At 37.8% G+C, this 14589-nt stretch overlaps 1 protein-coding gene across 2 annotated transcripts in view; it reads right to left on the reverse strand.

The window, feature by feature from the left end:
- Positions 1-372: 372 nt before the first annotated feature.
- Positions 373-14589, reverse strand: part of LOC106880951 (uncharacterized) — a 71326-nt gene continuing 57109 nt past the window's right edge. For both annotated transcript variants that reach the window (XM_014931134.3, XM_052976204.2), the window contains exons 2-3: positions 13736-13829; positions 373-5859 (exon numbers count right to left, since the gene is read on the reverse strand). In XM_014931134.3, coding sequence (XP_014786620.1) covers positions 5579-5859; positions 13736-13829 — 375 coding nt within the window. In that variant the 3' untranslated portion in view covers positions 373-5578. The remainder of the gene's footprint in view (positions 5860-13735; positions 13830-14589) is intronic.

Consider the following 14589-nt stretch of genomic DNA (forward strand, 5'->3'; position numbering starts at 1 on the left):
GACCCTGGTGTAGACTACGGCTGTGATCTCATTTTCCTTGCCGGGTCTTCTCAGTCACAGCATACCTCCAGAGGTCTCAGTCTTTTGTCATTGCCTCTGTGAGGCCCAACATTTGAAGGTCATGCTCGACCACCTCATTCCATGTCTTCCTGGGTCTACCTCTACCCCAGATCCCTTCCACTGTCTGGCAGTGGCACTTCTTCACACAGCTCTCCTCATCCATACATAGTACATGACCATACCAGCGCAGTCGTCTCTCTTGCACGCCACATCCAATGCTTCTTATGTCCAACATTTCTCTCCATGAATTTGAAATAAAGGCAGAAAACAAAAATGAAATTCTTAAATCAATTAAAGAAATCAACAAATATCAACAATAGAAACAAGTTTATTGTTTGAAAGTTGGGGATGTTTTTTGTTTGTTTTTTTTTTGTTTTGCTTTTTGTTTTGTTTTTGTTTTTTACCTGAGGCCCTTATGAGATGTCCACATCAAAAGAGAGAGATTGTGAGTGAGTCCTCTCTTCCGAAGTTCAGCTAAAACCTGTTGAATCTATTTATGGCTCACACATGACAATTTGAAACACCCAAGACGAAATAGTTTTAGTACAACAGTCATCGTATCCATACAGATAATCTAAAAAGTGGGGTGGGATGGGTGGAAAATTAGAAAAAAAAAAAAAGAAAAGGTTTAGAAAGTCAAACAAGCTATTTAAAAAAAAAACAATGCTCATTGCCAACAAAAAAAGAAAAATGATAAATAATCCTTTGTAGTGATGACATGTGAATATGCTTAGAGAGGTACATTATATCTTGGGAGACAAAAAAAAAGATGAAATTGTTTATAGAGGCAGTGGAAAAAAAAATGTTCTACTTTAATTCTATTGCCTTTTGTTTGTTTTTGTTTGTTTTTTTTTAAATTTTTAAAATTTAATTTTTCTTCAATAGGTGTAAAAAATATGTGAAGTATTTTAATGAGTAAAAGGATCCATCCACTAAAAGTTACTTTTCATGATCGTTATTTTTTTTTTTTTTTTTTTTTTATTTATTTTTTTTAAGTGGAAGCATCTGTCTGTCAACTGATTTGAAGAAATGAGCAAATTTTCTGAGAGTATTCCCCTGAAGACAGAAAAAGAGACAAAAAAAAAAAAAGAAAAAGAAATGAAGTGTATTTTTTTTTTGCTAAATAATATTACATCGTTGGATTATAATTTAAGATGAGATCTTGTTTGAAATATAATTAAAAAAAAAAAAAAATGGTGAACATTTTCCTATTCCAACAAAGAGATCACATAGTGAATAGGAATTTAAATGGTAATTCAGATCAGAGACTGGATTACAGTAGCAATCCAGTGTTACCCCACTTTCAGTCGAGTAAGTTCCTAAATATTGTAAAAATGAATGATCCTTTTTGTTTTTTTTTAAATTCCACATTTAACGACACAAGGAACAGGTTAGTTCTAATGTCAAGACTGTCCAATGCCAAAGGCAAGAACTGAGATTCTAAACTGTTCAGTGAGCAAAACTAATGAACTAAAATCGTGTCCAGCAACAGAATTCCAGGTTTAAGAAGTGTTACCTACAAATGGAGATTACAAGTTGAATAAAATTGTTGCTGTAAAATCATAGAAGAATACATTATTATTATTATGATTATTATTAATATTATTTATAATAATGAAGGTTAAAAGTATCGACACGCATCCTATATACAGGGAATACAATCTTAATAAAGAATTAATTTGAACAAAATTAATGATCGACGACAAATAAATTAAGTCTGGTGATTGCCCCTCCTCAACCGTTACTAAAGAGAGCTTTGTAGAGTTACATTGGTTGTTGATGTTGCTTACTCTAACACAGCAGTTAATATTTCAATTCTGGCCTATACTGTGTGACAAGGATTTACAAATTCTGCACAGAACTTCCCAGTAATAAGAAGAAGAAAAAAAAATTTCAAAAACAAAAAGAAAATAATAATAAAAAAAAAAGAAAAACGTTTACACTCACAAACAAATTGATGCTAGTTTACCAAATGTTTTCATTGCTAAATAATCAAAACTTAATTCATTAAGATTAATTATTTATCTTCTTTGATTTTTAAAATTTTTTTTATTGCAAACTTTGAAATGCAGCCTTTTTTTTACTTTTTTTTAAATTCAATTTTTTTTTTTTTTTTTTTTTTTTTTTTTTTTTTTGCAGAGAATAAGTGCTTCTCGCTTATTTTTTCCCCCTTCCTCTCCCTTTACCTCTTTCTCTCTCACACACACACACCCACCCACCCACACATATAAACTTATTTTTCTTCCTTCTTCCAATTTGCTGCAATAACATTGAGTTGGAAAAGAAATCTATTTTTTTTTTTTTGATATAAAATCAACTATCAACAACCAAAAAAAAAAAAAAAAAAAACTGGTTTTAGTAAATTTATCATTATTATTATTATTATTATCATTATCATCATGGTATCATTTTTAATTTCATCTTCTGAAAGCAATTGGCCATAAATAAAACTAACTAACTGATTAATGACTTGTTTAACCAGAAATGCCTACTTCAATTTGGGTGGTGGTGGGGGTGGGGGCTGAGGCTAGTGCAGGTTTACAGCTGAATAGCAACCAAGAATGGAGACAACTTCATTAGAGATATGATGATAAAATGAGGGGGGGGGGGAATAATAGTGATGATGATGATGATGACAACGATGGTGATGACGGTGATGTAAGAGGATGATCATTGTTGAACCAGATGACAATGGCTGGAAAAAGGAAGAGAGAGAGAGAGAGAGAGAGAGATTTCTTGAAATGAAGCAGTGGATATAAAGGATTATGTGTGTGCGTGTGTGTGTTCCTCATATTTTAGAGAGAGAGATGGGGGGGGGGGTGATAATTTGGACTTAATATCCTTGGAGGGAGGAATTACAAACATCTTTCCAACAAGAGTATATAAAGTAACGAATAAACTAGTTTATATATACACACCCACACACACACATGCACACCCCCTATAATGTGGATAGTGAAAAAAAAAATCATTTCTTCCAAAGTGTTATTTGCAAATGATGCACTCACAATATACAGCACTAACTTTAAGTAAACGTTTACAGACAGAAATATTTATTTTGTAGTAAAATGACATGGAGAGTTAACTAAAACTGACTTAGCTAAAAATTCCAATAAATATTACATTAGAAACTAGCATTAACTAATAGTAACAACAATAATAATAATGGTTTTTCAAATTTTGGCCCAAGGCCATCAAATTTGGGGAAAGGGTACGTCAATCCTATTGACCCCCAGCGCTCAACTGGTACCCTTGGCTGGGAGAGCTAATGGTTCTGGCAGCAAAGGTGGTTTTGAGGGGAGAAGGGGACAGGCCAGTTGATTACATCAACCCCAGGATTTGACTGGTACTTACATTTTATTGACCCCCCCCCTTTCCCCTATTCATGACAAACATTTTCATAAGCCTAACCAAGCCATCTTGTCAACACACCCAAGTATTTAATTACTGGATTAACAGCAGTAAAATATTTTAATTTGTTCTTTAAGTTTATTGTTTCTTTAGGATTATTTATTATCCTTAATTAGAATAAGTTAATCTTAAATCAGTAATAAATATATCTTAATGAATGACAAAAGAAAAGGAGTCATGTAATCACATTCATTAGCTTACAGCAGTTTCTGCCATAAGCTATAGGATGTTACATAAGCACTCAGCTCTGAATGCAGAGCTTCTTATAACAGAATTATGAGACTCCTGTTCTTTTGTCATTCGTTAATAACTCACCTAACACTGTACTTGAAAGCAGTGGTTCTCAACCAATTGTTTTACCTATGGACTTCTTTGGGTACTATTTTATCCTTGTGGACCCTCATAGCCATTCCACGTTTAAAAACTAGCTTTATAGATACTTCTTTCAAAATTCCTATTTCGTTTTTGGCCCCCCTATGTTCACTTGTATGGCTTTGCAATAATAACACTCTCTGAGAGAACAAGTTCCAGTGGCCGGAAACCTTAAATTCTGTAAAACATCAGAGAAAGAAACCAAGCTGTCTTTTGCAATAAATACATCAAAATCAAAAATGTTTTTTCATGGACCCTTCAAATACTACCGAGGATTCCCAATTTTGCTTGCACGAGCCCCCCATCCCAGGGTCATATGGACCCCAGTTGAGAACCCCTGCTCTAAAGCATAAAATGTATTGAATTCTAACAACTGGTTATTAGTATCAGTATGTGTAAGTGATAATCATAAAATAAGTAGATATATCTCTTCATGTTTACAATAGAATAACGAGACTGAAGAGTGAGTGTGTGTGAGAGTGTGTGTGAGAGTGTGTGTGTGTGAGTGTGTGAGTGTGTGTGTGTATAAAATACTGCAAAGAAAAAGAAAAGAGCAGGGAAATAAACGAGGTTTCGTAGAAGTCAAAAACCAATGGAAAATAGACGACTAAAAGAATGAATTGATAATGTGGATTTAAAATATATTGTGGTTGTGATGGTGGCGGCATGTGATGTGGTGGTGGTGGTGGTGGACAATGTTGTAGTAGTAGTAGTAGTGGGTGTGATGTGGTGGTGATTGTTTAAAATGAGAGAAAAATGGCAGTTTTATTATTATTATTGAAATCATTATTGTTGTTGTTGTTGAATTGAAGCAATCTCTAAAAGTCGTAGGGGCCTGAAACCAAAAAGGGAGTATTGGGGAGGGGTGTGTAGCTGATTAGATAGAAGTAAAGGGTTATTATTTCTAGTAAGTAAATATACAGGGGATCATCCATTACAAAAGCATCTTCACCAAAAGAAGGGGAAACAAAAAAAAGATTAAAATTTTCTTTTTTTAGACTGTGGTACATAAGATAACAACACTGAGTCAGACATTTTTATATATATGTGTATATATATATATATATATATATATACACATATATAGATATACATATATAAACATGTGTGTATCTACATGTGTAGATATGTAAACACACAAATGCGTGTATATCTATGGAGACACTGTTCATTCACATGCACCGAATACAAAGTTTCAAGAAAATTTGCAAAAAAAAAAATTTTTTAAAAACTCAAAAAGAAACGTGAAAAAAAATAAAAAAATAAAATTGGGGTGAAGTTCGTTGGCTGATGATTTAGCTGGCCTCTAAAATAGACGGCTGGCTGGCGACGATGAGTAGTGGTGGTGGTGGTGTCAGTAAGAGATTAGATCACGGGAGGAGGAAGAGGAAACATGAGAAGATGAAGAGAAGGAAAGAAAGTAGGAGGCAAAAAGAGATGTGGTGTCACCAATTCCTTTTTTTTTTTAGATCTGCTGCTACCAGTTAGCTCCAGCATAGAAGTCCTGCTTCTCCAGTCAGCAGCTTGCAGCAATACCACTGACCACTTTAGAACTTATCATTATAACTAGTATTATTAATATCATTATTATTATCATTACTGTTATCGTTATTATTATTATAATTATTATTACTGTTATCATTATAATTATCAATTAAAATTATTATTATTATTATCGTTATTATTATAGGCACAACTGGGACAGTTCAACTAAAATAAGCAACCAGAAGGATTTTTAAGTCTCTTCCTCTGCCTCCTCCTCTTCATCCTCCTCGTCTTCTTCCTCATCATCCTCTTCATCTTCTTCGTCTTCTTCATCCTCATCTTCATCTTCGTCTTCCTCTTCGTCTTCATCGTCATCCTCTTCATTGTACATTAGATTGGAATTCTGCATGTCCGTGCTGTTCTGCAAGCCATCGTCTTTCTTCTTTTTCGACGTGGACACGGTCAAGTCAAGTGGAGTGTCTCCAAGACGCTTAGTTGGTTTCTTAAACATTTTGTCCTCTCCAACCAAATCTAGATTTAAAACAAGAACAAAAACAGGTCAGCAAACACAGGCCAAAAGATTACCACATAAACAACAACGACAATCAACCCTTTACCATTTACACTGGCCATATCGGGGCCCAAATATTCTACATGTTTTGTTAGAGCTGGCCAATTCCAGCCTCTAACATCTACCATACAATGTTATTCTAAAAATATGCAATCACATGTGACTGAAACCTTTGGAATGCAGTGTGTGAGAAGACCCGGCAAGCCAAATGAGACAATAATCCGAGGCCTCTGCCAGGGGTGTAGCCAGCCCACTTATGCATACCTTTCATTCATTGGACACTAAACTCTGCTTGCGAAGACCTGTTGAGGCAAGTGAAATCAAAATCGAACTAAATTCAACGACTGGCACCCATGCCAACATTGTCTCCTTCATTGGACACATAACTCGGCTTGCGAAGACCTGTTGGGGCAATCGAAATCGAAATCGTACCAAATTCGATGACTGGCACCTACCTGTGCCAGTGGAATGCTAACAGCACCGTCTGAGCGTGATCATTTCCAGAGCAGCCGTCTGGCTTCCGTGCCAGTGGCACATGAAAACACATTCGAGCGAGGTCATTGCCAGTGCTGATGGACTGGCTCCTGTGCAGGTGGCATGTAAAAAACACCTTTTTGAGCGTGACCGTTGCCAGTACCATGTGACTGGCCCTTGTGCCGGTGGCATGTAAAAGCACCCACTACACTCCCAGAGTGGTTGGCATTAGGAAGGGCATCCAGCTGTAGAAACTCTGCCATAACAGATTGGAGCCTGGTGCAGCCATCCGGTTCACCAGTCCCCAGTCAAATTGTCCAACCCATGCTAGCATGGAAAGCGGACGTTAAACGATGATGATCGTCACTGAAATCTTGCAGCTACGAGATAATACAGGATGAATTCAAACCAATTTGAATGGATAAGCATTATGTTCGACAAAGTAATCGGAATGATACAGGGTTAAACCACTCAACAAATGTCTGAATAAACTGATTTCCTCTTATCTTGGAACTGCTAGAAACCACAAAAAGTGGGCCAATTCTAAACGACCACAAAATGAAGTCATTTACTTCTGATCATGTTAACAATCAGATATGCTAATTTCTTCAAATGTATCTCCTTTTCATATTAGAATACATTTGTATTGGTTTAGGGCAGAAGGGGTTGACAAACTTCTTATATCATTGATCTCATCATGGAACCATTGATAATTTATCGATCCCAACCCCTCATAAGGGGGAGAGTTGTATTTTCTCTGAAGCTTGATTTTATTAACCAAAGTTAACTCTAAGATTAGAAAGAACTACACCAGTGATTCCTGACCCTTTTATTTAAATGAGTTTGCCCATGGACCCCTTTTAATATGCTTATCCTTATGTATGTATGTATGTATATATATATATATATATATATATATATATATATATATATATATATATGAGAGACTTTGAATTTAGTTCACGGACCCCCAGTACTACCTTTGCAGACCACCAAGGGTCAGTGGAACCCAGGTTGAGAACCATTGAACTACACTATCAGAATTGTGAAAGCATGGACTAAACTCCCCTCATCAGTTCTTAATCTGTCAGGACATTGCAGTCTCCAAAACTCCCCTGTTTCCCCAAATTTCTGCCTATCAACCCTTTCTTCTTTTTAAGACCCTTTTAATGTTCACCTTTCTGTCTTCTGTGACTCTTCATTTTTCTCTCTTATCCTGTGTGTTGTGAATGTACTTCTTAACAATAATAGGTTAAGACAGCAATGAAAGCTTTCTCTCTCCTCCTTTAACATTTACTACTGACAAGTCCTGTACCTAAGCACTCCATACAATAAGCTCATTATTATCTTATTGTGAAGGCATGTGGCTTAAATGGTTAGGATATTCAGCTCAAAAACTTAAGGTCATGTGCTTGACACATTGTGTCCTTGAGCAAGACATTTCATTTCACGTTACTCCAGCCCACCCAGCTGGCAAAAATGAGTAGTACCAGTAATTCAAAGGGCCAGCCTTGTCACATTCTGAGTCACACTGAATCACCCTGCGAGCTACATTAAGAGTACACATGTCTGTGGAGTGCTCAGCCACTTGCACGTTAATCTCACAAGCAGGCTGTTCCATTAATTGGATCAACTGGAACACTCATCGTTGTAACCAACAGAACGCCAGTTTATTATTATTAATATTATTATTAAAAACTATATGCTATGAAGCATTTAGTCTCAATGTTTCCAGTTTTCAAAAAATTTAATCAGGTACCAGAATAAGATCTTAAAATTTCAACAGAATGTCTTCCCTGGCATAAATAATTTTAGTACTGTTTTTATTCAACAGCTGGAAACACAAGCTAATTACTTAAATATGAAATAAGAGTAGTATCTGTTTATTAATTAAACTAAAACAAGCACAATCATCATCATCATCATCATCATCGTTTAACGTCCGCTTTCCATGCTAGCATGGGTTGGACGATTTGACTGAGGACTGGTGAAACCGGATGGCAACACCAGGCTCCAGTCTGATTTGGCAGAGTTTCTACAGCTGGATGCCCTTCCTAACGCCAACCACTCAGAGAGTGTAGTGGGTGCTTTTACGTGTCACCCGCACGAAAACGGCCACGCTCGAAATGGTGTCTTTTATGTGCCACCCGCACAAGCCAGTCCAGGGGCACTGGCAACGATCTCGCTCGAAAATCCTACAGGAGCCAGTCAGGCGGTACTGGCAACGGCCATGCTCAAAATGGTGCATCTCATGTGCCACCCGCACAAGAACCAGTCCAGGGGCACTGGCAACGATCTTACTTGGCTTGCCGGGTCTTCTCACGCACAGCCCATTTCCAAAGGTCTCGGTCCGTAGTCATCGCCTCGGTGAGGCCCAATGTACGAAGGTCTTGCCTCACCACCTCAGCCCAGGTCTTCCTGGGCCTACCTCTTCCACGGGTTCCCTCAACTGTTAGGGTGTGGCACTTTTTCACGCAGCTATCCTCCTCCATTCTCACCACATGTCCATACCAGCGCAATCGTCTCTCTTGCACGCCACAACTGATGCTTCTAATGTTCAGCTTTTCTCTCAAGATACTTACACTCTGACGGGTATTCACATTGACATTACACATCCAACGGAGCATACTGGCTTCATTCCTTGCGAGCTTACGTATGTCCTCAGCAGTTACAGCCCATGTTTCACTGCCATGTAGCATGGTTGTTCGTACGCATGCGTCATACAGTCTGCCTTTTACTCTGAGTGAGAGTCCCTTTGTCGCCAGCAGGGGTAAGAGCTCTCTAAACTTTGCCCAGGCTATTCTTATTCTAGCAGCTACACTTTCAGCGCACCCACCCCCACTACTAACTTGGTCGCCCAGATAGCGGAAGCTATCGACTACCTCTAGTTTTTCACCCTGGAATGAGATAGAAGTTGTTTCCTGTTTGTTTGCAGTCTTTATTGCACCTGAACATCTGCCACAAACAAAAACTAACTTGCTAGTTAACCTGCCTTTGATGTTGCTGCACCTCTTATGTGTCCATAGCTTGCACCAGGTACATCTTATAGAGTTACTACCTACTCCTTTTCTACATACTGAGCAGGGCCATCTACCTGAAGGGGTTTGTGTTTTATCTACCTTCCTACTTATTAGGATTTTGGTTTTAGCTAGGTTGACTCTAAGGCCCTTCAATTCTAGACCTTGCTTCCACACCTGAAACTTCTCCTCTAGTTCTGATAGTGACTCCGCAATTAGGGCAAGGTCATCAGCATAGACCTTGCCCTAATTGCGGAGTCACTATCAGAACTATATATATATTACGGAGATGTACTTGCATAGCAAGTGACATGATCTGATATCGTGTACTGAAACGAAGACAGTTGGAGTGTGGAAGGTGTTTATAAATCCTTTAAAAACATGCATATAAATTTAATTTGTCAAAATATTTTCATCGTTTTGAAACCATGACCTGTTCACTGACAAAATTCCGTGCTGCATCTGGAATTTTGTCAGTGAACAGGTCGAAGTTGCAAAGTGACGAAAATATTTTGACAAATTAAATTTATATGTTGAAGTGAATCTTAACGGTGTTTGTGTGCTTTTAAATGGCTTATAAACACCTTCTACACTGCAACTGTTTATATATATATATATATATATACATAGATAGATAATATATCTTGCCTAAGAGCAACAACTCAAATGTCAAACTGGTGACCTTATAGATTTCTAGTGAATAGTTGTACATTTAAGTTAATCACTCTTGTAACTGATATAAGAGAGGATTGAGAATATTCGAATATATCCAGCTCAAAGCAAATAATTAGTTTAAAATGTTCAAATTCAACTCGTGTGCAACCAGGGTCAATAAATTCAACATCAGCAATAAAGGAATTTAATGTTTCTTGCCAGTTTTGCCTTTCATTTCGATTCTTCTCGAATACAATAACGGAAGAGAGAATATCAATGAATATTCTGAGCACTGCTCAGGGCAGCTGCTCTTTCACTCTTTTATTTGTTTCAGCCATTTGACTGCAGCCATGCTGGAGCACCGCCTTTAGTCGAGCAAATCGACCCCAGGACTTATTCTTTGTAAGCCTATTACTTATTCTATCGGTCTCTTTTGCTGAACTGCTAAGTTATGGGGACGTAAACACACCAGCATCAGTTGTCAAGCGATGGTGAGGGGACAAACACAGACACACATACGGCACGTAAAAAGCACCATTCAAGTGTGGTCGATGCCAGTGCCGGCTGACTGGTCCCATGCCGGTGGCGCATAAAAGGCACCATTTGAGCATGGTCATCGCTAGTGCCACCTGACTGGCTCCTGTGTCAGAGGCATGTAAAAAGCACCATTCAATACCAGTACCGCTTAACTGGCTCTTGTGCCGGTGGCACGTGAAAAGCACCCACTACACTCTCAGAGTGGTTGGCATTAGGAAGGGCAGCCAGCAGTTGAAACTTTGCCAGCTCAGATTGGCATAATGCAAGGCACCCAGTCCATGCTGTATGGTGTTAGGAAGGGCATCCAGCTGTAGAAGCAAAGCCAAAGCAGACATGAGAGCTTGATGCAATCCTCTGGTTCACTGGTTCTTCCTGAACCATCCAATTCACACCAGCGTGGAAAATGGACATTCAATTCTGATAATAATAATGACATTATATATCATGATTAACTATCAAAGTCTTCAGTTGAACATCCAACACTTGATCAATGATACTCTATTCTACTCTACAAACATTTAATTTTATTTCATGCTGAATATCTGAAATCCTCTAAGAGTTTTATGACCAAATGAAAAGTCTATCATTAAATATTGGAATATTTTCTTCCCCATCATTCTGTCTTTCATGTACAGGGAAGCAAAACCAACATAAAGCCTAAACCCAGCATCATGTGTCTACACATGTTTCAAATGCTAAATCATTCACTATGCAAACATAGCTTTTATTATAAATATAATACTCAGCTCCTAAAAAAAAAAGATAATATTTAGTTCATACAAATCTCTTAATCCCTATTAATAGTCCATCTCTACTGTCCAGGCAACACTCTTTACTCAGACTCCACTCCAAAAAGCTGGTGTCTGCACATCTGAGGATTTCATTCTCCCCCTATTTCAACTCCTTTAACCACCACTAACTCTTGAAGTGTAACAGATTCAAAACCGAGGCAGCCAAGCAGATATCACAATCAAACCACAGTACTTCCATGCGATTGGTCTATTAAGCATCCAATCAGCATCAAGCCATTGTGTGATTTGATTTTAGAGAACTTTCTCTTTAGGCCCTACCTAAAGGCAGTTTTAGGCAGTAATCACAGAATGTTGAGGGAACCGCCTGATGTCTCTATTCTCATCTTCACATGCAACCAACTAAGACAGATGGCAGATAGCTTTTATCTTTGACTTGTTTCAGTCACTAGGCTGTGGCCATGCTGGGGCACCACCCTGAAGAATTTATTGTTGAATAAATCGACACTGGCACTTATTTGTTTATTTTTCTTAAAGCCAGGTATTTATTCTCTTTTGTTGAACCACTAATGTTACAGGGACGTAAACACACTAACACCAGTTGTCAAGTGGTGGTGGGGGACAAACACTGACACAAACATATATATACACACGATGGGCTTCTTTCAGTTTCAGTCTACCAAATCCACTCACAAGGTTTTGGTCAGCCTGAGGCAATGGTAGAAGAAACTTGCCCAAGGTGCCATGCAATGGGACTTACCACCAATATAGCACAATAATTTTCCATTTATGATGAGTCAGCCACAAATTGCTATATCAGTCGACTTGTCATAAATCCCGAGCTGTTTCCCACTCCCAGTGTGTAATTACTGTTGTTATTATTTGAAAAAAGACCAACAAAGTTAAAACACTAGGGGCAGTAATAAAATCTTTTGTTAATTGTTCATGAATGATGTTAATTACTTCTACACACAGCCGAATACACTTTCCATTCACCAGCAACAACAGCAACTACCACACGCTTCACAGAAGCATTTCTCTTTCTCTATCAATAACATCTCATTTCGCTCTTCTCTGAAATCATAATCCTTAATTAATCCAATCCTCACTACTTCTCTTGGCTTTCACACTTATCCCCATATTAATGTTACCTTTCACCTCCAAACCCAGCTGATAATAACTCTCTCTTGACCTACCGGCTCGTTTGACCATTGCCTTATTGGAATGATCTTGCTACAAATCCACATTCTCTCCCTCCTCCAATGCCAGGGGATTTTTTTTTGAAAGTCAGCTGACTGGCTACAAAATTGCTGACTATTCCTCTTCCTGCTGTCTTCACCTGTGGCAGAATTGCACCAACACGAGACAGTGGCCTCTAGCGTATTTGATCTTTGGTAAGAGCTTTCCAAACAAGTCCCATACCACATGAAATCGAGCATCTTCAACACCTGTGTTCTTCCAGTTAGTTTTATATGGCCTAGATTGTCAACTGGACTTCTGCTACACTAGAGAAACAGCAAGTCTTTCAGAATTATGTAATGCAAATTATTAATAACACCAAACTCTCAGACTGTGTCAGAATGGAAGATCTAAGACAACTAAATTGCCACCAATCACCTTTGTCATCAAAAGTAAAGCACAGGTGTTTCATTTCTGACAAATGAAAAACAGATAGGTGGATGATGGAAACCATATCCAAGATTTAGACTTAGATCTGTCCTGACCCCAGGAACTTGACCCAGTTTCCATTGCATATAAGTAACAACATACCTCCCCGACTGAATGGGATGCCAGTCCTTTATAGGGTTAACTTCCAAGTTATTGCTGGAACCCATTTACAGCCGGGTGGACTGGAGTAATGTGAAATGAAGTGTTTTGATTAAGAACACAACACACTACCCAGTCTGGGAATTGAAACCACCATCTTGCGATTGTTAATGCAACACCCTAACCATTGGGCCATGTGCCTTCACTGACTCAAAAAAGAAAAAAAATCAAACTAAGACTACTAAGTCTATAAACACTAATAACCTACGGTGTACTTAGTTGTTAATAAGATTTATTTTTTAGTTATTTTTATAATTGATAATTACATTAAAATTTAAAACAATAAATATATAAAACTAAAAATTTCATAAAGTATGAAACACAAGCTTTAAATTTACTTCCTTTCCTGTTTAAACTATCGTTTATTACACAGTGGTAGCTTCACTCCATGAACGGAATATTTTTTCCTTTATATTATAAAGAGGAAGATAAATTAAATGAGAAAGAATTTGTAGCATGTAGTAATTAGAAAACTACACACAGTTTAATTGCACAATGACTGTACACCACTATCGGTTATAATAATTGCAACATATCCATACCAGTGTGGTGTATATTAAATGTAACATGTGACATACCATCATTTTTGTCTTTTGTTTTGTTAGCTTCATCTTTTTTCGACTGGTCATCTGTTTTCACTTCCTTGTCACCAGAGTCTTCTTTCCTGTCACCCTAAAATTACAGAAATATAAAAACAATCACTAGGACATGCACAAAGAGCTTTTCTGCCACAGAAATAACCAGTTTGTACACACAAAAGACAACAAATAAATGAATGAACTGACTTCACAAGATACGGAAAACATTTCAACTAGTTTCATTGGTTCAGATTATTTGATGGCCAATTAGAATAATGGGGCTTAAACTCTTCTCTTTGCCAGAGAACATTGGCAAATAGGAATGTAGATGTTACAGTTAAAGAAAGAGGATTTTTACTTGCTAAATATAGAGACAGCAATCCTAGTTCATAATGGGACAGTTTGGGGCAGTCACTGTTCACTGTATGTAGACCACATGTTTCATGTACGGTAGGGTGTTACAGATATAACAGGAAATTCATGTGAATGGAGGTGGAATGGACTCAACCAGCTCTGAGGAGGTCATTCTAGTAGCAATAGGAAAGGCAGAGAGAGAGAGAGAGGACAGTGTACCTGTGGATTTGAGGCTGGAGAGGGTCTTTGAGTGACTTCATGCCAATCAGCTGGACGGAGTTTAAGAAGTTTGTGTGTGTGCAGCAAGAGAATCTCAGATGAGAAAGCAACATTCCATTGTCAGCCTCACCTAAGCTTTGTAAAGTGTTAATAATTGTGTGTGGGGGGGGGGGGGCAGAAGTATGTTCTGAATCTGAGAAGGGTCAAGTGTTAGGATGTAGTCCTAGCTATGTTAAGGAGGTGCTTTCAACAGTAGAGGTCCTCAGTGATAGGGAGAACCA

This window comes from Octopus bimaculoides, chromosome 1 (assembly GCF_046866305.1).
Source record: "Octopus bimaculoides isolate indiv1 chromosome 1, ASM4686630v1, whole genome shotgun sequence".
Classification (NCBI taxonomy): domain Eukaryota; kingdom Metazoa; phylum Mollusca; class Cephalopoda; order Octopoda; family Octopodidae; genus Octopus; species Octopus bimaculoides.